The sequence below is a fragment of the Papio anubis genome, chromosome 12 (assembly GCF_008728515.1).
Source record: "Papio anubis isolate 15944 chromosome 12, Panubis1.0, whole genome shotgun sequence".
NCBI classification, from domain to species: domain Eukaryota; kingdom Metazoa; phylum Chordata; class Mammalia; order Primates; family Cercopithecidae; genus Papio; species Papio anubis.
In genome coordinates, this window is record NC_044987.1 from 22164632 (window position 1) to 22186825 (window position 22194).

A 22194-nucleotide genomic window follows, 5' to 3' on the forward strand; every position below is an offset into this window, starting at 1 on the left:
TGGCCCAGCTATAATTTCTGCTTATTCAAGACTCAGTAGTGTTGGTGCCGCCTCTGGCAAGCCTGCCCTGGCCCCTGAGACCTCTCCTCTGTGCTCAGAATAACCCCCATACATCACTGGATCCTGGTACTTGCCCGGCTGCATTATAATTATCTAAGTGTGGGTCTGTGTCCCATCCAGGCCGTGAGCAGAACTGAGGTGGGAACTGTGACCTATTTACTGTTATGTTTCCAGCTTAGCACCATGCCTGGCACAGAGTAAGTGGAATAAATATCTGGGCTAAGGGAGTTGCTGAAGTACCCGACTACGTGTTCTGACAGGTAGTTGGGAAGATCGGATCATCATAGTTCTAGTCTCTGCGCTGCCAACATTCACAAGCTCCTGGAAGACCTTAGAAGTCATCTAGCCCCGTGCACAGGTTCCCATATCCTGAGGTCCCTGCACCAGGGTGGTCTGCCAGAATTACAAAGGCCAAGGGAACAACTTCTCAGGAAAGCCTTGGCCACAGGCTACTCTCATTTCTGAAGGCTCTGAGCCTATCTCACTGACCATGTAGAACAAATTGTTCATGACTCAACCTCATTATCTTCTACCTGGGGTATAGGAGCCCCAGCCTCCTCAGCTCTGCATCAGGTCATTGTTATCGCTCCCTTGTGGGCTTGCCATGTCACTTCCACAAGCAGCAGCAAAAATCACTTGCCAGAAAAAATGTCAGAAAAGCAATTAACATGAGTCTGGGAAGGAAGAAGGAAGCAACACATAAGAACAAAGGAGATGGCTCCTCCCTGCAAAGTCTCTGATTGCCTGCCAGGGAAGCCAGCTCCGGGAGACCTGGGGATTGGGCTTGAGCCATCAGCCTCTGCCCCTGGTGCTTTATGTCACAAGCACCAGCATCCCTTTAATCATGAGCAGGAAGCTTGACTGCTGTGGGAACCCAAAGGGACCACCTGAAGCCGGTGATGAGAGGGGCTGCAGTTCAGGAGAAAGGTAGAGTCTCCCCCACTGCCTGCTGAGGAATGCAGCTGCTCTGCAGCTGAACTTGGAGAGGCGAGAAAGAGAATAGGCATTTAGGAAATGAGAGGCAACCCAGCGTCTGAACCCTGAAGGTCATGGGGAGATACAAGAGACAGAGAATAGGCTGGGCGCGGTGGCTCACGCCTGTAATCCCAGCACTTTGGGAGGCCTAGGTGGGTGGATCACGAGGTCAAGAGATTGAGACCATCCTGGCCAACACGGTGAAACCCCGTCTCTACTAAATATACAAAAATTAGCTGGACGTGGTGGCACATGCCTGTAATCCCAGCTACTCGGGAGGCTGAAGCAGGAGAATCCCTTAAACCCAGAAGGCAGAGCTTGCAGTGAGCTGAGATCGCACCACTGCACTCCAGCCTGGCGACAGAGCAAGACTCTGTTAAAAAAAAAAAAAAAAAAGAACAAGGAGGGAGGGATAGACAAAGAGACACAAACACAAAAGGAGAGACGAAAGTCGACAACTTTAAAAAGAGCTTTTAAACAGAAGGAGTTTTCACCATCAGCGAGAGTGTGAGGGGCCTCCCTGAGAGTGGGGGAGGATTATGAAAGCATTACCAAAATGTTCTAGATCTCGCCCTGGAGACCACAAAGTCTGACCACATTTACATTCAGTTCCCAAACTGGGATCATCTAAGCTCTCACCAAGCTGTGGCAGCAGGTCCTGCAGCCTTCTCTGAGGCTCAGGGACTCAGGAGCCAGCCCCAAAGTGGAAGTCCCTCTGCTGTGGCCCCCACCTCAGGCTGCCACCATGGCACTCATGAGCTCACCATCTGCAAGGTACGGCTGCCCTCCATTACGGCTTTCACCACCACTGCCGCTCTGGCACCTAAGGAAGACCTGCCCTGACCCCCACTTCTCAGTCCTTACTATGGGATCCATCCCTCCCCAGTGCCACACTTTTCCCATGGATTTCCTCGAGAACTGGAGGCGACAGAAGGAACCTGTGTGGGGCCTAGAGCAGCCTAAAGCCCCTGACCCACCTGCCTTGTACCTCAGGCCCACCAGCTTTACAGGGCCAGAGGTCAGTCATCTCCCACCATAGAAATAACTGACACCTTCGCGCCCCAGAGCCTGAATCCGAGGGAGATGTGGCTGCCCCCTAGCCTACGGCCCCGGGTCTTGGGGGATGATGCTGGGCTCCTGAGTGACCCTGTGGAATCAAGGAGCTCACCTACTCCCCAGAGGCTGCTAAATGAGGGAGAGAAATAATCCACAACATTTTTTAAACCACTGTATTCTTGGATGTTTTTCTTACGACAGCTTTGCCTTGCACCCTAACAAATAACAAGAGCAGGCAATTTCCTGGCAGGAGTCACATCTGATTTCCACTCACAAGACAGCCAGCCCTCCAATCCTGGGGTTCCATATCTGAAGATTTTCTGTCTGCAGATAGGAAAGATATTTCATATAGATAGAAAATATTCCAAAACAAACCAAAAATATAGAAAATATTCTATTTAGAATATTTTAGAAAATATTCTGAATATTTTAGAAATATTAGATAGAAAATATTCCAAAACAAACCAAAAATATATATATATAACAATAAGAAAACACAGGCCAGGCACGGTGGCTCATGCCTGTAATCCCAGCAATTTGGGAGGCCAAGGCAGGCGGATCGCCTGGGGTCGGGAGTTTGAGACCAGCCTGACCAACATAGAGAAACCCTGTCTCTACTAAAAATACAAAAATTAGTGGGCACGGTGGCGCATGCTTGTAATCCCAGCTACTCGGGAGGCTGAGGCAGGAGAATCACTTGAACCCGGGAGGCGGAGGTTGCGGTGAGCCAAGATCACACCACTGCACTCCAGCCTGGGCAACAAAAGCGAAACTCTGTCTCAAAAATAAAATAAAATACAAATTAAAAACCCAATTAAAAAGCTAATTTACATAGCATTTACATTGCATCAGATATTATAAGTGGTCTGGAGATTATTTAAAGTGTATGAGAGAATTGTAGGGTATATGCAAATACCACACCATTTCATATCAGGGATTTGAGCGTCTGTGGATTTTGGTATCCGCAGGCAGGGAGTATTCCTGGAATCAATCCCCTGTGGACACTGAGGGATGACTATGATGATAATACCCTCTAAGAATCAACTTAAGATGAGGTGGTGGTTCCGAGCAGGTACTGGGCACTCCCAGGGAATAAGAAAGTGTTCTCAGGGCCTCCCTCCACATCACCTAGTAGAGACAAATGGGGCCTTTCTCTTTGTTCCAACAGCTTAATCACATCTTTCTTCCCACTTTTTGCATCCCCCTCCCCTGCCCTTCAAGGCACAACAGCAAATCCAATGAGGGACCAGCCCACACTCAACAGCTACACTAACCAGCTGAGTGACCTTGACAGCTGCTTCTCAATCGAGGGCTGGACTAGATCTGTGGCTTACAATCCCAGCTGTGCTTTAGAATCACCAACGGACCTTTGAAATATTGAGATGCTGAGTCCCTCATCAGACCAACTAAAACCAAGTTTCTGTGGGGCAGAAAACCTTTAACTTGGAAACTAAATCCAGTTCCCAGATTAATTTCATCAAATGATGCTGTTCTGGTCACAATCCAGCCCATGCAGCCTTCGCTGGACTTTGTCTTATTTATAGCCCAACACCTAGGACAGTCACAAGTATCACACAGAGTAGATGCTCACTTTTCCTTCCAAGAGGTTGCTGTCATTGTGGATAAAATTCCATGTTTCCTGCATTTGATTTCAGAATACACGAATGGAACTTTTCTCTAAGAAAGAAAAAAAAAAACTAAGTTTGGTCACTTTTTACTCCTGTGGGGTCTTCCAAAGACTTGTGTAGCAGAGAGAACATGGGCTTTGGAGTCATTCAGACCGGGTGTGAATTTCAGCTCTGCTCCTCCTTCACCATGTGACTTGGGCAAGTGATATACTGGCTCCCCTTGTAACCAACGAGGTCACTTGAATTACAGGTGAATAGCATTTCCTCAAATATTGCAAATATGCAATTTGTGCAGCCCAAAGCAGCAGCTGCGGCTGAACCTCTGAGCCTAGTTTTCTTAGCTGTAAAATGAAAGTAGTAACAGTTACAACACAGCTTTCATGCAAAAATATGAACAATGTAAGTAAAATAGTTAGCATAGCCCCTAGCAGATAAAAAATGCTCAAGAAATATTAATTTTCTCCCACTTTTACCCTCAAAGTTTTCTATATCCCCAAATCTATGCATCTGCGTCCTCTGAATGGAAGGCATATGAGGAGCTCCTATTGAGTGGCCACGTGAGATCTCTGCAGGACACTCACAGAGGCAAGGCAGGCTGAGATGGACAGGGTGTGCAGCTTGATCCTGGTAAGGCAGCTACTAACAGCAGTGCAAGTTTTGCATTGCACAATTCTGTTGGGCTCCTTTCACATCATGGTCATCATAGGTTTTTCTGGTTACTACAGCAGTTTTCTAGAAGATGTCAGTGGCATGTCTGAAAGAAATGGTACCATTTTCTAAATTCAACCAAATTTGCCCTGTTGACCAGCTGTAGGCTGCCATCCCCACTCCCTAGCTCCTCTGCCTTAATACGACATTGGACCTCATCCCCCAACCAACCTGTCCAAAAAGTAAGTCCTGATGACGTCCCTCTCAGGGGCACACAAGTCATTCTTTGTGCCTCTCCTTGAAACTGATGATACAATGAAAATGAGAAACACAGCAGGACAAATGGAGAAGATGAATCCCACCACAAGATGCCCTGAAACTTCCATGCTGTGGGAGCTCCCAGCCCTCTTCAATGCAGACCAATCACCCAGCTCCCAGACAAGGGCTCCAGCTCACAGCTGCCACATGTGAGCTCCCAGATGGGATAGCTCTATAGTGTGCTGCACCTACATCTCCCTTTAAAGGAAACCGCCTGCCCTCATCCCCTGCCACAGGTACTCCCCAGCAGGGCACTTCTGTTTTATGGTACACCCTCCCCTGCCCAGCTAATTGCAACAGGAGGCAGACTCCCAAACAGCTCGTTCATTGGCTGGCTAGAGACTTTTGATGCGGCCCAGCACCTGAAAAGGGCGGAGGGTGTGTCAATTAGATTTCTATCTCAGAAAGCAAAACTGGAAAATGTCAAGAAAATCAATCCGTTGGTGGCGGGAGCCAAGGCTGAAGTGTCATGGAGTGCAGCAAGTGGAGAGAGGCTAAAGGGACCACAATGAGTGAGGGGTGAGCCAAAGTTATGAATCAGCAGAAGCTGTGATGTGGGAAAAAGGCAGGTGCAGAAAACAAGGCAAGGGAGCTGCCAGTGGCAAGTGGAGAATGGAGGACCTGCTCACAGAAGCCAGGTCACCTTACTGGGGGAGAGCCAGAGCAAAGATCCAGGACTTCTGCTGGAGTGTAACCTCAGATCCAAATGCAGGCTCTGTGGACATTCTTACTCCCTTGTTGCTTCCTTCTCCTTCTAGCTACCTCCCCAACTTCACTTAAACTGGTGTGTAAAGACATCTGCTTATTGCAACTTAAAGAACCCGGCTGGGCACAGTGGCTCACACCTATAATCTCAGCACTTTGGGAGGGTGAGGCAGGCAGATTGCTTGAGTTCAGGAGTTCGAGACCAGCCTGGGCAATATGGCGAAATCCCATCTCTACAAAAAATACAAAACAATTAGACAGATGTGGTGGCACATGCCTGTAGTCCCTGCTACTTGGGGAGCTGAGGTGGGAGGATAACTGGAGCCCAGGAGATCAAGGCTGCAATGAGCCAAGATCATGACACTGCACTCCAGCCTGGATGACAAACCGAGACCCTGTCTCAAAAAAAAAAAAAAAAACAAAAAAAAAAAAAAAAAAACTCAATTCAACCATTAGCAAGTAGAGGTGGGCAGAGAAAATCACACACACAAAAAAAAGTCAATCAATAAGGAAACCACCTAAAAGAAGAACAATTATTCTAGAGTTTCTGGTAATAATACTAATTAACATGTGTATAACCATTTGCAAATTTTGGCTTAGGATAATCATGAGAAATACAGAAACTGAATCTTAGTTCTGTCTCACCAGTCACCATTGCAGAATCAGTTCATTTTACTCAGAAGGCCAGATGGGGGACTTTGCAATCTACACCTCACCCTGTCACATCTCAGTGGATCTTTTTGAGCTGAAAAAATAAAAATTAAAAAATTAAAAAAAAAAAATCCTTGAGAAGCGCGAGGGCTAGTGGGAGGAAAGCATCTTGAAATAGACGATCGTGGCCACTAGAGGGAGATGCTTCCTCGTGAAACATTTCACGGCCCGCTCCTTCCCGGTAGCGTTCTCAGCTGAGACCAGAGAACGTGAAGGGACCTGCTCCCCTTCCTCCTCTTTTAGAGACAAGATGAGGCAGCATCCCCTCTGGAACCGAATGGGCTCTCCTCCGCCTTGGTGAAGACAAGGCCGTGTTCTACAAAGTTCATGCATAACCCAGCGTTCCTGCGGCCAAGGCAACAGATACGGCCATCGTCTGGAGGGGCCGGTTGAAAGAAAGAGCCAGAAAAAGAAATGTCTAATGCTGCCCTCAAACAGCTGAGAGGATACGGGGAAGGGCCACATTTGCTATGCGCAGCTTCAAATGGAGGAACTAGGGCCTATGGCTGAGAGCTACAAGGAGAAACCACTCAATACAAGAAGGCCTCCTTGGAAACACAGCTGACCAATTACGGAGTGGATCCCGCTGACACTGACCATCTTTGGGTGTGGCATAGATGGATGAGCATACTGTGTGGGGAGTTGGTCTCACCGCCCCTAAGACCCCCTCCATCTCTGAGAACCTGCAGGAAGAAGTGGCCTTGCGACCCCCACCCGCCCCGCCCACGCCGAGTGCTTCTTTGCCAGCCATCCTATGCGAGCCACCAGGGGGCGTCGCTACTCTGGAAGACGCCTTACCACTGAGCTTTCAGAACCAATCCCTGAGCGCCAAGTGCCCAACCTCAACCAAAAGACCACCTGTTAGGGCGGGATAGCACAATGAATCTGGCTTGGTTGCACCCCCGCTATTCCAAACACATTGTAATAGTACGTAAAGTATAAAAAGAGAAAACCGAAAGATATAGTTCCTGCCTAGTGCTGTGGCTCACACCTGTAATCCCAGTGCTTTGGGAAGCCAAGGTGGGAGGATTGCTTGAGGCCAGGAGTTTGAGATCAGCCTAGGCAACACAGTAAAGCCCTGTCTCTACAAAAAAAAAAAAAAAGCCAGGTGTGGTGGCAAGCACATGGAGTCCTAGCTATTTGGGAGACTGAGGAGGGAGGATTGCTTGAGCCCCAGAGTTCAAGGTTACAGTAAGCTATGATTATGCCAATGCACTCCAGCCTTGGGACAGAATGAGAACTTCTCTCTAAAATATATATATATATTTATATAATATATATCTCATATATATATATATATATATATTTGAGCTGAAAATGTGTATATCTCTTTGGATCAGAAAAGGAAGATAAACCCAAAGCAGTGAGCAGGGCTGAAGCAGCAGGATGGCTGCCCAATGCTACCTGGGGTTACAAATTCCTGGGCAGCCATGGGCCCAGGGAGGGGAAGGACAAAGCCTCCCTTCCAGGAACTGAACCAAACCACCCACTGTGCTGTCTCCAGTATCTCCTGTCACTAGCCACCTTCATGAGGCGTTTCTAGACCTGGGGTTCAAAGGGACAGGAGGGAAGCAACTGCAAAACCTCAGCTGAAGACAGATGCAGTTGAACAATCAGAAGAAAAAGAAGAAAAAATCCAAAAGCCTCCCATTGCACATGAACCTGCAAATCCAAAATTACAAAACACAGGAAGAACCTCATGCTAAGCCTAGCAGCCAGCAGCACCAACACTCTGAACATGAATCAATCCAGACAAAATTAGTTTTCGGAAGTAGCGTGACATCATGCATACATCGAGGCTGAGAAGAGAAAGAGGAAGCATAATGCTGTCATCCACACAGGTGAATGTCCAAATAGCACATGCCCCTGGCCTGCTGGGCAGCACTCCTTGGGGTCCACTCACAGAGAGGACCAGGAACACGTGTGCAGGTCCCCATGACCCTTTTCTCCTAGGCTAGCACTGTACTGCCTGGGAGGGGAAAAGAAGCAAAAGTTGCTTTCTGGGAGAGTCAGGAAAGGACATTCTACTGGTGACACTGCTGGTTGGGGGCCTATCCAGGACTAAAGCAGCCCCTCTCTGGAGCCCCGTGTCCTCAAAGAGAGACTAGTAGATTGAAAAAGTACTGGTTCAAGGAATGTGAAACCTGCTATTAATTGATTTATTACTTTAGACAAGTCACTTTCCTTCCCCTAAGTTCAAGTCCTGAATATCCCTGTTAATTTTCTGTCTCAATTATCTGTCTAACACTGACAGTAGGGTGTTAAAATCTTCTACTATGAAGCAACTACATCAACAAGTTTACAAAATAACCAGCTAGCCTTATTATTATTGTGTGGGGGTCTAAGTCTTTGTAGGTCTTTAAAAACTTGTTTGATGAATCTGGGTACTCCTGTACTGAGTGCATATATATATTTAGATAGTTAGCTCTTCTTGTTGAATTGAACCCTTTACCATTATGTAATGCCCTTGTCTTTTTTATCTTTGTTGGTTTAAAGTCTGTTTTGCCAGAAACTAGGATTGCAACCCTTGCTTTTTTTCTACTTTCCATTTGCTTGGTAAATTTTCCTCCATCCCTTTATTTTGAGCCTAGGTGTGTCTTTGCATGTGAGATGGGTCTCTTGAATACAGCACACCAATGGGTCTTGACTCTTTATCCAGCTTGCCATTCTATGTCTTAATTGGGGCATTTAGCCCATATACATTTAAGGTTAATATTATTCTGTATGAATTTGATGCTGTCATCATGATGCCCGCTGGTTATTTTGTAGACTTGTTGATATAGTTCCTTCATAGTGTCATTGGTCTTTGTATTTCAGTGTGTTTTTGCAGAAGCTGTTAACAGTCTTTCCTTTCCATATTTAGCATTTCCTTCAGGAGCTCCTGCAAGGTAGGCCTGGTGGTGACAAGTTCCCTCAGTATTTGCTTGTCTGAAAAGAATTTTTTTCTTCTTCACTTATGAAGCTTAATTTGGCCAGATATGAAATTCTGGTTTGGAAATTATTTTCTTTAAGAGTGATGAATATTGGCCTTCAATCTGTTCTGGTTTCTAGGGTTTCCACTGAGAAGCCTGCTATTAGTCTGATGGACTTCCCTTTGTAGGTGACCTGCTTTTTCCCTCTGGCTGCCCTTAACATTTTTTCCTTCATTCTGACCTTGGAGAATCCAAGGATATTGTGTTTTGGGGTTGGTCTTCTCATGGAGTATCTTACTGGGGTTCTCTGGATTTCCTAAATTTGAATGTTGGCCTGTTTTGTTAGGTTGGGGGAGTTTCCTGGATGATATACTAAAGTATATCATCTTGGTTCCATTCTCCAACTTGGTTCCATTCTCCTCATCTCTTTCAGGTACGCCAATCAGTCATAGGTTCAGTCTTTCTATATAATCCCATAGTTCTGGGAGGTTTTGTTCATTCCTTTTCATTCTTTTTTCTCTATTTTTGTCTGCCTGTCTTATTTCAGCAAGATAGTCTTCAAGCTCTGAAATTCTTTCATCTGCTTGGTCTATTCAGTTATTGATACTTATGGTTTCATTGGGAAGTTCTCACGTTGTGTTTTCTAGCTCCATCGTGTCATTTATGTTCCCATCTAAACTGGTTATTCTGGTTACCAGCTCTTGTAATGTTTTATCATGGTTCTTAGCTTCTTTGCATTGGGTTAGAACATGCTCCTTTAGCTCAGCGAAGTTTGTTATTACCCACCTTCTGAAGCCTACTTCTGTCAATTCATCCATCTCAGCCTCTGCCCAGTTCTGTGCCCTTGCTAGAGAGGTGTTCTGATCTTTTGGAGGAGAAGAGGCACTCTGGCTTTTTGAGTTTTCAGTGTTTGTTTCACTGATTCTTTCTCATCTTCATGAGTTTGTCTAGCTTCAATCTTTGAGGCTGCCGATCTTTGAATGGGGTTTTTGTGGGGACTTTTTTGTTGATGCTGTTGTTGTTGTTGCTTTCTGTTTGTTTTCCTTTTAACAGGCCTCTCTTCCATAGGGCTGCTGTGGTTTGCTGGAGGTCCACTCCAGACCCTATTTTCCTGGGTCCCTCCCGCACCTATAGGTGTCACCCGAGGAGGCTGCAAAACAGCAAAGATGGCTGCCTGCTTCTTCCTCTGGGATCTCTGTCCCGGAGGGGCACTGATCTGATGCTGGTGGGAATGTTCCTTTATAAGGTGTCTGGCGACCCCTGCTGGGGGGTCTTGAGCAGTGAGGAAGGATGGGTCAGGGTCCAGCCTAAAGAGGCAGTCTGGCCACGATCTGCCACAACCCATGTGCTGTGCTGTGGGGAATTCCTCCTGGGTCAAAACCATCTAGTCTCCCCGGCACCAGCAGGGGAAAAATGGCAGACCCGAGCTGCAGTGATGGCCACCACCCCTCCCTGGGGGAGCTCAGTCATCTTAGGCAGCAGGCAGCTGCGGTGATAACGGCCTCCCCCACCCCTCTGGAAACTCTTAGCAGAGTTAACAGAACAGAGCTGTTAACTTAACAGACCTGTGCAGAGTTAACAGAGCTGTGCAGACTCTCAGCAGCCACTTGACTGGAGACTGCCTAAAACTGCAGTCACGTGGCTGCTGAGAATCTGCACAGCTCTGTGCTTGGGACCCAAGGCCCTGGTGGTGTAGCTCACAAGTGGGATCTCCTGATCTGTGTGTTGCGCAGATCCGTGGAAAAGAAAGAAAGAAAGAAAGAGAGAGAGAGAGAGAAAGGAAGGAAGGAAGGGAAGGAAGGAAGGAAGGGAAGGAAGGAAACCAGCTCATCCACCATTTACTCCAAAAAGCATTCTTTCCCTTCCTTTGTACTCCTAAGGCTTACCTCTATCTTAGCATTTACCCATTAATTTGAAATTATCTGTTTATGAACCTGCCTCTCAACACTAACCAAAAGCTATTCAAACGGAGGGATTGGCCAGGCATGGTGGCTTATTCTGTAATTCCTTTGGAAGGCCCAGGTAGGAGGATTACTTGAGGCCGAGAGTTCAAGATCAGCCTGGGCAACATAGCAAGACACCATCTCTGCAAAAAAATAAAAGTTTTAAAAAGGAGAAATCATAACTGGTCTTTGTGCCCCTGCTCTAAAGCTTACCACAATGCCTGCCACATACTGGGCCCTCAAAATAAATTATTGATTAATTTTCACAATGGGGCTACAAGGCAGGCATTACAAATGAAAAAAACTAACACCCAGAAAGCCAGTTACATACCAGGAGGTGGGAGGGCAGCAACTTGAAACCAACTCTACTGCTAAGGCCTAGGCTCTCTCAAGTGCAACCTGGAAGACATGAGTAAGCATGGAGGTGGAGATGAGAATGAGGTGTTGGGGCACCTGCCTGGGACATGATGCGTAAGGAATGGAGGGATATGAAGGTGGACAATATTCTGGAGGGTGGAAGAGTATGGTCATGAGGCCTTGGCATTGTGGCTTCTAAGCAGAGCCCTGATAAGCTAAACTGCCTGGCAATGTCAGGCCGGGCAGTTTGGTCTGACGTTGCCAGTTTAGCTGCCCAGGCATGTCTGCTAGCTAAATCTAAATCCTGGGCCTGAGGCCCATGTCCCCACAAATACCCACAACTCTGCTGCACAACCATATTCAGAGTCCTGCACTTACTCAGCCTCTGCTTGCTGAGCAAGCAGACACTACCTCTCTTGAGTACAAGCCTCCAGGAAGTTCCTAATGCATATCAAGGCAGGAATATCCAAATTATATTAGAAGGCCAGGCACAGTGGCTCACATCTAGGATCCCAGCATTTTGGGAGGCCGAGGCAGGTGGATCACGTGGGACCAGGAGTTTGAGACCAGCCCGAGCAACATGAAAAAACTCTCTACAAAAAAAAAAAAAAAATAGCCAGGCATGGCAGCATGCACCTGTAGTCCTGGCTACTCAGGAGGCTGAGGCAGGCGGATCAATTGAGCCCAGGAAGTTGAGGTTGCAGTGAGCCATGATGGCACCACTGCACTCTAGGGTGGGTAACAGAAGGAGACCCTCAAAACAAACAAGCAAACAAACTAACACAGTATATTAGAAGATAAATAAATATGGACTTGTGTGGACAAGAGTGTCTGTGCACCTCAGCCTCTCCTGAGAGGTGCCTCTTCTCCCACCCACCTTCCAGGGGCCTTCCCCTACAAACCTAAACACAGAAGGCAGCCAATGAAAGGGACCAAGAGGCAGATTCATGAGATAAGCCAAGGAAAGCCCAGGTCCAGGAGCCCATAGAATCAAGAGAATATTCTCAGACAGTAGCAAAACAGGAGGACTGTTCAACACAGCTAAATGCATGCAACAGAACATGGCCATCCCCTGCACGCCCTTCTCTGGAGCTCCTTAGACTAGAAGATGATTTCTTCTGGACAAGGAAGACACAGGACATGGGGTGAAAATAATTCCAGCAAAAGAAAGCTAAATACACCATCCCATGTTTGCAAAACACAGGAAAGGTAGCGAGGGGATGGAGAACCAAGGATAAAGGTAGGATGCCCTTTTCTGGTAAACTGCATGCTAAACAAAGGTGAGGGGCCACAATTAGCTCATCAGCAGGGAACTCAGGGCAAGAATACCCTGTCCTCTGTTCTGTCCTCACCTGAATCTCTGGGACGAAGCCAACTTGTCACCTCCCTAAATGGTTCTAGAAACAGAAGAGTTCATCCCTTGCCCGGGGAAGGGATTTCTAGGTCTTCAGTTCTAATCATATTTGTTATGCACGAGTGGAGACATTCAGATACATGGCCCCCACCCTGTTTCTGCTCTGCAGACTGAGATGAGAGCCTTACGTTTACAAAATTTCACAAGAAACTGGAATTTGTTGCCCTTCTTTTCCATCTCCCCTCAGCCAGCTCCACTTGTCCTCGGATGTGACGGAGACTCGTTACCAGCTGGACAGCATACATCCCAGAGCTGGAGGGGAGCACGAGCGACCCTGACTCACCTGCCCTTGCTCAGGGAGGGAAGGAAACCTGTGAAACCTGGAAATCCGCTCTGGGGGAGGTGTGGCCAGCTCCTAGGCACCACCTCCGCAGAATTTCTCCAATCATAATAACAAGAAGGAAAACAAGCAGCTATCCAGTGCTTTCTCTCTGCCAGCCATCGTGCTCCACAAGTGTTATGTCGTTAAAAGCTCCCAACAGCCTTATGAGCTGGGCACTGTCATTCTCCCCGCTTTGTGGATAAGGAAGAGCAGTCGCATAGATTGGTCTGGGGTCACCCTTGGTTTCCCATTGGAGTGTAGGCTTCCTGAGGTTAGAAGTTGTTTTTATGGGCTGGGCGCGGTGGCTCACGCCTGTAATCCCAGCACTTTGGGAGGCTGAGGCGGGCGGATCACCTGAGGTCAGGAGTTCAAGACAAGCCTGGCCAACATGGTGAAAACCCATCTCTACTAAAAATACAAAAATTAGCCGGGTGTGGTGGCAGGCACCTATAATCCCAGCTACTCGGGAGGCTGAGGCAGGAGAATCGCTTGAACCCGGGAGGCAGAGGTTGCAGTGCCATTGCACCCCAGCCTGGGTGACAGAGTGAGACTCCCTCTCAAAAAAAAAAAAAAAAGAAGAAGAAGAAGTCGTTTATATGACGCTTTGGGAGTGATATCAAGAACATAAATATTGACTGACCAACTGAAAGATTCAAAGCACCACGGGTATTTAATAAATGTTATTATTGATCACTATTCAAAAATCATTAACATGATTTTACATATCTCAGGAAGCAGTACCACAAATAATTCTGAAGTTACTGTATCAATAACAAATTATGTAAGTGACAAAACTGCATTTGTTCACAAGGCTAGACATAGAGCCTATTTGTTTTCAGGAGTGTGGACCTTATTTGTTTTTGTTGATAAGAAAGATAAGCTGCTCTGGTATTAGTAATGATATTTAATTGCTATTACATAGTATCAAATCAGTGCAAAAGGAAAAATCACAGGTCATGAGATATATGGCAGAAGTTAGAAGACTGTAAGGGAATTAAATGAATTAAAGGCTGCTTCTGTGACTCAATTAATTGAATGATATTGAAAAGAGAAGGTAGAAAGCTGGATTCAGGGCTGATTTCCAGGAGCCTAGTTGTAAATAATTAGGCCATCCCTTGGATGTGTACACGACACCAACACCTCACAGCCTCCACAGGAGCAGGGTTCATCTCCTCCTCCCAGTACCTGCAACAACAGAACCAACACAGAGACGCCAGCAAGCATTTCCGCAATCACAAACCCCACCTTTCTCTTATCATGCTGTTCTACCTTTCTTTTCCCTATATCCTTCACTTCTTACATTTTAAATCTTGTTTTTCTGTAAGCTGCTTCAAATCCTACCTGAATAAGGCAGGGTATCAGAAAATCAATACACTCTTCAGGAACTTAACCGAAGGGAATTTCCTGTGAGCAGCACAGGGCCTTGACTTTGCGCCTGGAAAGGTGTCCTCATCACATCATTGTCAGACCACCACAGGAACCCACAGCTCATCCTGCCTCTTCCAATTCATGTCTCACTTATTAAACCGTCCTGTTTGTTTGTCTGTTTTCTACTGAATCCTCTGGTTAAACAGCAGGAGCAGTGCAGTCAAATGTCTTGATAAAATGTCACACCTTTCCGTGAAATTTCTAAGTGTAGCTATGCAGCACGGAGGAAAAGCCACTCGGTTTCTAGTTACTGACCTGGGCGGACTTGGTTTTCTTCCGGGTTCCCGCAGTGGGTTTCCTCTCGAGCAGTGAGTTCTTGCCTCTCAAAGGAAGAAGCCACACTGGCCATGTAAAGAGAGTGTCCAAACCTTCCTCTTCCGCAGCTGGAGAGACTTCCCAGTTCCTCTTCTGTTTGGGGACTGGGAAGCTCTGAGTCCCAACTTCTCTTGTCTGATTTCACTTTCTCACCCACCAACCCCTGCTCTCACTCAACCACGAAGTGCCCTCAACACTGATCTCTGCCTAAAAATGACTGAAATCGATGTCCAATTTTGGGGGGATGACTGATTCTAATGTTGGGAAGAGGAGCTTAAAAGATCCAACCTCCCACTCAGTGAGAAAGGGGTCCCTGAACACCTTTCTTGAGACATAACCTCCCTACTCCCACTTAAATGCGAGCAATTCCTGCTTTTTGCCACAGCGAGGCAAGGCATTTCTGGAAGTTATGCTGCAAAGTAAATCTTTTTAGAGCTCCGATTTCAAGACTTTGGGTTTTAGGCACCTAGATAGGTGCCAAGTTTTCATTTTGTTAAATAAGGATATTTAAAAAATAAATAGGTGCCCCCTTCTGCGCGGTCACACTGAGCCAGCGCCTAGGCCTGGGACTGGGCCACAGCACCTTAGCTTCTTCATCCACCGCCTCCCGACCATGGACCCCTGGAAAGTGAACGCACTTCGGGCTTTTGTGAAAATATGTAAGCAGGATCCGAGCATTCTGCACATTGAGGAAATGTACTTCCTGAGGGAGTGGGTGGAGAGCATGGGGGTAAACTACCACCTGCTACTCAGAAAGTTAAATCAGAAGAAAATACCAAGGAAGAAAAACCTGGTAAGAAGAAGGTGGAGGAAGACTTAAAGGCAGACGAACCATCACGTGAGAAAAGTAATCTATAAATTGATAATGAAGCTGTGATTGAACCAGACCCTGATGCCCCTCAAGAAATGGGAGATGAAAATGCAGAGATAATGGAAGAGATGATGGATCAGGCAAATGATAAGAAAGTGACTGCTATTGAAGCCCTAAATGATGGTGAACTACAGAAAGCCATTGACTTATTCGCAGATGCCATCGAGCTGAATCCTCAGTTGGCCATTTTGCATGCCAAGAGGGCCAGTGTCTTCGTCAACTTACAGAAGCCAAATGCTGCCATCCGAGACTGTGACAGAGTCATTGAAATAAATCCTGATTCAGCTCAGCCTTACAAGTGGCGAGGGAAAGCACACAGACCTCTAGGCCACTGGGAAGAAGCAGTACATGATCTTGCCCTTGCCTGTAAATTGGATTATGACGAAGATGCTAGTATAATGCTGGAAGAAGTTCAGCCTAGGGCACAGACATTGCAGAACATGGGAGAAAGTATGAGCAAAAACGTGAAGAGTGAGAGATCAAAGAAAGAATAGAAAGAGTTAAGAAGGCTCGAGAAGAGCATGAGAGAGCCCAGAGGGAGGAAGAAGCCAGACGACAGTCGGGAATTCAGTATGGCTCTTCTCCAGGTGGACTTCCTGGGGAAATGCTTGGAATGGGAGGGGGCATGCCTGGGATGGCTGGAATCCCTGGACTCAATGAAATTCCTAGTGATCCAGCGGTTCTTGCAGCCATGCAGGATCCAGAAGTTACGGTGGCCTCTTCCAGGATGTGGCTCAGAACCCAGCAAATATGTCACAATACCAGAGCAACCCAAAGGTTATGAATCTTATCAGTAAATTGTCAGCCAAATTTGGAGGTCAAGCGTAATGTCCTTCTGATAAATAAAGACCTTGCTGAAGGAAAAGCAACCTAGATCACGTTATGGATGTCGCAATAATACAAACCAGTGTACCTCTGATCTTCTCATCAAGAGAGCTGGGGTGCTTTGAAGATAATCCATATCCCTCTCCCCCAAATGCAGCTGAAGCATTTACCGTGGTTTGCCATTCATTCAGATAATGTTTTCCTACTAGGAATTACAAACTTTAAACCGTTTTTAAACCTTAAAAATATTTAAAACAAATTTAAAGGGACTGTTAATTCTTATATTTTTCTTTATTAATCATTTTGGATTTTTTTCTTTGAATTATTGGGCAGGGAAGATACTTATGTATGGAAGATTATTGCTCTAATTTGAGTGAAATAAGAGTTTATTAGTGCAAGGCAAACATAAAAAAAAAATAAATAGGTGAAGGAAGGGAACATCTACCATCTATAATCTACAATGATCATAGTTTCATAAAAGAAAGAACAACAAAACATCATAAAGCTATAATGTCAAAATAAAAGGCAGGCCTTTAAACCAAATCAATGTTTCTTTCTTTTTAAAAATGTCATAATTTTGCCCTCATCTCTGTCATGCCATGAAAACAGGCAAACAGTTGATCAAGATCATTGCCAGCCTAGAGTTTGGCAATAATTGCTATAAAGCAGGGGTTATTTTCCCAGAAGGCCTTGTGACCTGGAGCAGCTCAACCACCCAACCCCAGTCCACTGACCCTGGCAGGCCAACAAGGCAACACAAGTAAAGCACAGTGCAGATCCAGCTGTGCTCTTGACACGCAATTTTGGATTAAACGAAGACACAAATATGATCAACAAAAAGTCTTGAGCAAAGACAGAACAATTAACTATTGCTGTGATAAACTTCTCTCCAAGTTCTATCAAATGTAAGTAGATGAGGTACGTGTCCCACATGTACAACAAAATATACACACGGCATATTAAAATTAAAATGTGCTGTATCTGGAATACATCTGCATCTGAAATGCTAAGCAGAGCACACGTGTATTCCCTAGGTAGTAGAGCTGTCCGGTGGAGAGAATCCCCAGCCGGTGGGAAGGAGGCTGGGATCTGGCCCTGACTTTGTCACTAAGTGGTTCTTAAGCCTGGGGCAAGTTGTTTAATTTTTCTGTGCTCAGTTTTCTCAGACATAATTAAGGGAGTTAGATTAAAATTATCTCTTAGGGCCAGTCCTGCTTGAAAATACTTAATCTAATACATAACAGCATGTTCCCTCTCTCTGAGAATTTGTAAGGCCTCGGGGAATGAGAAGAATGGTATACATCTTTTCAAAAGCTGACCACAGGCTATCCCTAAAGCACAGGGACTCTCACTTTGGGCTATTCAAAGGCATAACACCCACAATGCTGAACCAAAGAGCCAGAGGCACAACCCAATTAGCTCCTAAATCAATATATGTGGACTTGAGCATCCATTGTGGGTCAACAAATGAGAGTAAAACTTCTCCAGCTACCCCCAGCTCCCTGGTCACCCTTGTCCCTCGAGTTAACACAGATACTTGCCATCGGTGGTAAAAAACTTCTCTTAGAGTGTTGACTCTGTGGCATGCATGTTACATGCATTACCTCTTTTAAACCTTAACACAATCCTGCAAGGTTGGTCAAAGTCTCTCCATAATACGGATAAGAAAACTGAGGCTCAGGTAGGTTAAGTACAGTCCAAGGTTACAATGTGAGGAGCAGGATTCCAATGGAGGTCTCTTGGACTCTTAACATCTGCGCCCCTTCCTCATGTTCACCGTATTGCATCCGTCACACAGCTGACACGCCCAAGAGACACATCAAAAACCCCAGGGCCCCTCAGACAAATGATCCCTGCATCCATCAATGGTCGTGTCTGGTGAATTTCGGAGAATCTCCCATTAGACTTTGACCTTGGAAAGCCAACTGCTTCCTCCTCTCTGACAGCTCTCCTTCCCAGGGAGACCAACAAGGCATTGAAGCACCCACCAGACTTTCTACCGCATGAAGAGCCTCTGCATATAAAGCTGTAGGCAGACGGGCAGGCTTGGGGTGCACAGGGCAGTCATGGAACCTAGCTTTTCCAACTTTGATTAGTCTGGCATTTAATTCTAACCTGGTTTACTCAAACCAGCTGCTAAACGCTTGCTATTCAAAGTGTGGTCCATGGATCAGCAACTTCCTGGTATCACCCAAGAGCCTGTTAGAAATGAGGAATCTCAGGCCCCATATCAGACACACTGAATCTGTGTACTAGCAAGATGCTTCCGGTGACTTGAACATGCATGCATGTTTCAAAAGCTCCATCGAAGAATCACTGATGGGGCTTTTTGAAAGTGTGAATTTCCAGGAACTACAGTCCAGAATTGTAGAAAAGGGGCTGAAGAAATATACAAGGAGGCCCCAAAAATGTGTATTTTATTTCAAAACTTGTTTTCTTTTGGTCCCCTGTCCTCAAGAAAAATCAAGTCCTTTCCAGCTTGATTCAAAGAACAATTTTGTTTTATGAACAGCTGTCCCTATAGCCGTAGGGCTATAGGCCAGTAGACACGCCCCCCCTCCCTAGAGGACATGCCAGTGTCTTCACACAGGCCCTCTCTTGGGCTGAGCCCCATCTTGCAGAAAATGCATGGAACAATTCTACATAAATCAGAGTGTTCCCTTCTGAGTCGTTTCCCATCCCCCAATCCCATGTCCCCCAGTTCATAAGGAGATTAGACCATCATCCCCATATCAATAGCAGAACTCCTATATTTTATTTTCTACCATCCTCATCTGTATAAATTTAGGAAAGAGGGAAGAAGAAAGGAAGAAAGGTAGAAAACGAATTAACATTTGTTAAAAATTTATATTATATGTCAGGCCCACCCTGTTCCCTAAAATGGTTTTGGGGTTTGTTTTGTTTTCTTTTTTGAGATGGAGGTCTTAATATGTTGCTCAACCTAGTCTCAAACTCCTAAGCTCAAGTAATTCTCCTACCCCAGCCTCTCAAGTAGCTGAGACTATAGGGGTGCACCAGACCCAGCTCAAAACAGCTTACATACACCTTTCACTTAATATACATAAAAGTATGTAAGATTTATATTATTGCCTTAATTTTAGAAGTGGAGACTAAAGCTCAGATAGTTTAAAAACTCTCCCAAAGCAAGGATTCTGAACAGGACCCAATACTAAAGTCCTGTCACATTATTTCTGCTACCCCAACTTGCCTACATAACATATTATGTAAATAAAAATTTTGTTGAGATATAATTCACATACCATAAAATTCAATTTGGTAGTTTTTAGTACATTCACAAGGTTGTGAAACCATCCCCACTAATTACCTCCAGAACATTTCCAACATCCGCGAAAGAAACCCCAAATCAATGAGCAGTCATAGTCATTTCCCATTTCCCGCACCATCCCTAGTCCCTGGCAATGACTTTGTGTCTCTATGGATTTGCTTCTTCTGGATATTTCATAGAAATGGAAGCATACAATATGTGGTCTTTTGTGTCTGGCTTTTTTCACTTAGCACAGTCATTTCAGGTTCATCCATGTTGTCGCATGTATTGGTACTTGATTTATTTTTACAGCTGAACAACAGTCCATTATAAGAACATACCACATTTTGTTTATCCATTCATAAGTTGATGGACACTTGGATTGTTTCCACTTTTTAGCTATTATGAATAATGCTCCTATAAACATTTATGTACAAGTTTTTGTGTGGACATACATTTTTAATTCTCCTGAGTATATACCTAGGAGTGGAGTTCCTAGACCATATAATAGTAAGTCTATGTTTAGCTTTCTGAAGAAATGCCAAACTGTTTTCTAAAGTGGCTACATCATTTTATATTTCCACCAGAAATGAATGAGGGTTCAACTTCTCCATATCTGTGCCAACTCTTATTATTATCTGTCATTTTTATAGCAATAATTCTAGCTGTAAAGAGGTATCTCACTCAAGTTTTGATTTGCATTTTCCTAATAACTAATAATGTTGAGCACCTTTTCGCATGCCTATTGGCCATTTGTACATTTCTTTGGAGAAAGTATTCAAATCTTTGCCCATTTTTAAATTGGGACATTTGTCTTTTTGTTGTTGAGTTGTATTCTTTATATATTCTAGAAACTAGGCCCTTTTCAGATATATGATGTAGATTATCTTGTCACTTTTTGAGATGGGTGGGTCTACACTCTGTTGCCCAGGCTGGAGTGCAGTGGATTGCAATTTTCAATGTCCATAACCTCTGCATCCCGGGTTCAAATGAATTCCCTGCCTCAGCCTCCCCTGGGGTAGCTGGATTCTGAACTGCAACGCCCTTCCTGCCTGGCTAATTTTGTATTTTTAAGTGAGGTGGGTTCACCCAGTGTTACGCCAGGCTGGTTGCTTGGAACTCCTGACCTCAGGTGAGATCCACCCTCATGGCCTCAAGTCCTGGGATTGGTAGTAGAAAGCCACCTTTAAGACCTTTACCGGCCTCTGTGATAATTGGCCTTCCTGAAAAGAACAGAAACTTTTGAACTTTGGAGGGAAGGAGGGTCAATTTATCTATTTTTTCTTTACTTATTTTTGCCTCAGGCATCATGTCTAATAAACCGTTGCCTAAATCAAGATTATGAAGATTTATACCTATGTTTTTTCCTAAGAGTTTTATAGTTTTACATTTAGGCCCTTGGTTCACCTTGAGTTAATTTTGTGTATGATATGAGTAGGGCTCCAACTTTATTCTTTTGCATGTGGATATTCAGTTGACCCAGTACCATTTATTTCCCCATTGAGTTGTCTTGTTACCCTTATCAAAACCCAGCTAATAATAAATGTGTGGATATGTTTCATCTCAATTCTATTTCATTGATTTATATGTCTATCCTATGTCAGTACCACACTATCTTGATTACTGTAGCTACACAGTAAGTTTTAAAATTGGGAAGTGTGAGTCCTCAAACTTTGCTGAGTTTTGTTTGTTTTTCAAGATCATTTTGACTATCCTGAGTGTGTTGTTATAGTTTTCCGTATACAAGTCTTGCATTTGTTTTGTTAAATGCATTCAAATGACCTATCTTCAAGTTCACCAATACTTTCTTCTACCAGTTCAAATATGCTGTTGAGTTCTTCTAGTGACTTTTTTTAATTGTAGTTATTGTACTTTTCCATTGCAGAAATTTCTATTTGGTTCTTTTTATCATTTTTATCTCTTTATTACTATTCTTTATTTGGTGAGACATCAATCTCATACTTTCCTTTAATTCTTTAGATATGATTTCTTCTAGTTCCTTGAACGTATTTATAAAGCTGAGTTAATATCTACGTTCAGTTAAGTTCAGTGTGTGGGCTTCCTCAGGGACAGTTTCTGTTTACCTGGGATGGTTTTTTTTTCTTCTGTATAAGCCATATTTTCTTGTTTATTTGTATATCTTATAATTTTTCTTCAAAACTGAACATTTAAAAAACACGAAGCCAGGCAAAGTGACTTATGCCTGTAATCCCAGCACTTTGGGAGGCTGAGGCACAAGGATTGCTTACACCTGGGAGTTCAATAACAGTCCAGAGAACATAGCAAGACCCTGACTCTACAAAACCTATGAAAATTAACCAGGTGTGATGACACATGCCTATAGTCCCAGCTACTTGGGAAGCTGCGGCGGGAGGATCACTTAAGCCCAAGAATTTGAGGCTGTAGTGAGCTATGATTGCACCACTTCACTTCAGCCTTGG

The 22194-nt window shown here is 44.9% G+C and overlaps 1 protein-coding gene, 1 long non-coding RNA gene and 1 pseudogene across 8 annotated transcripts in view; 1 reads left to right on the top strand and 2 right to left on the bottom strand.

Annotated features, from left to right (window-relative positions):
• Positions 1–22194, bottom strand: part of PTS (6-pyruvoyltetrahydropterin synthase) — a 114047-nt gene that overhangs the window by 53257 nt on the left and 38596 nt on the right. The window contains exon 6 of one of the 6 annotated variants that reach the window (XM_017948964.3): positions 13715–14234. The exons of the other annotated variants lie outside the window; for them this stretch is intronic. Coding sequence (XP_017804453.1) covers positions 14153–14234 — 82 coding nt within the window. The 3' untranslated portion in view covers positions 13715–14152. Of the gene's footprint in view, positions 1–13714; positions 14235–22194 lie in introns of those variants that run through there. 6 annotated transcript variants of the gene reach the window in all.
• LOC103877902 lies at positions 1439–5592 on the bottom strand. Its single transcript, XR_002517208.2, has 3 exons — positions 4301–5592; positions 3683–4060; positions 1439–2415 (listed from the first exon to the last, which is right to left on the bottom strand). It is a non-coding gene; the product is annotated as an uncharacterized LOC103877902 (long non-coding RNA).
• On the top strand, positions 15406–16905 carry LOC103877901 (annotated as a pseudogene). Its single transcript, XR_637819.4, has one exon. The product of XR_637819.4 is annotated as a hsc70-interacting protein pseudogene (transcript).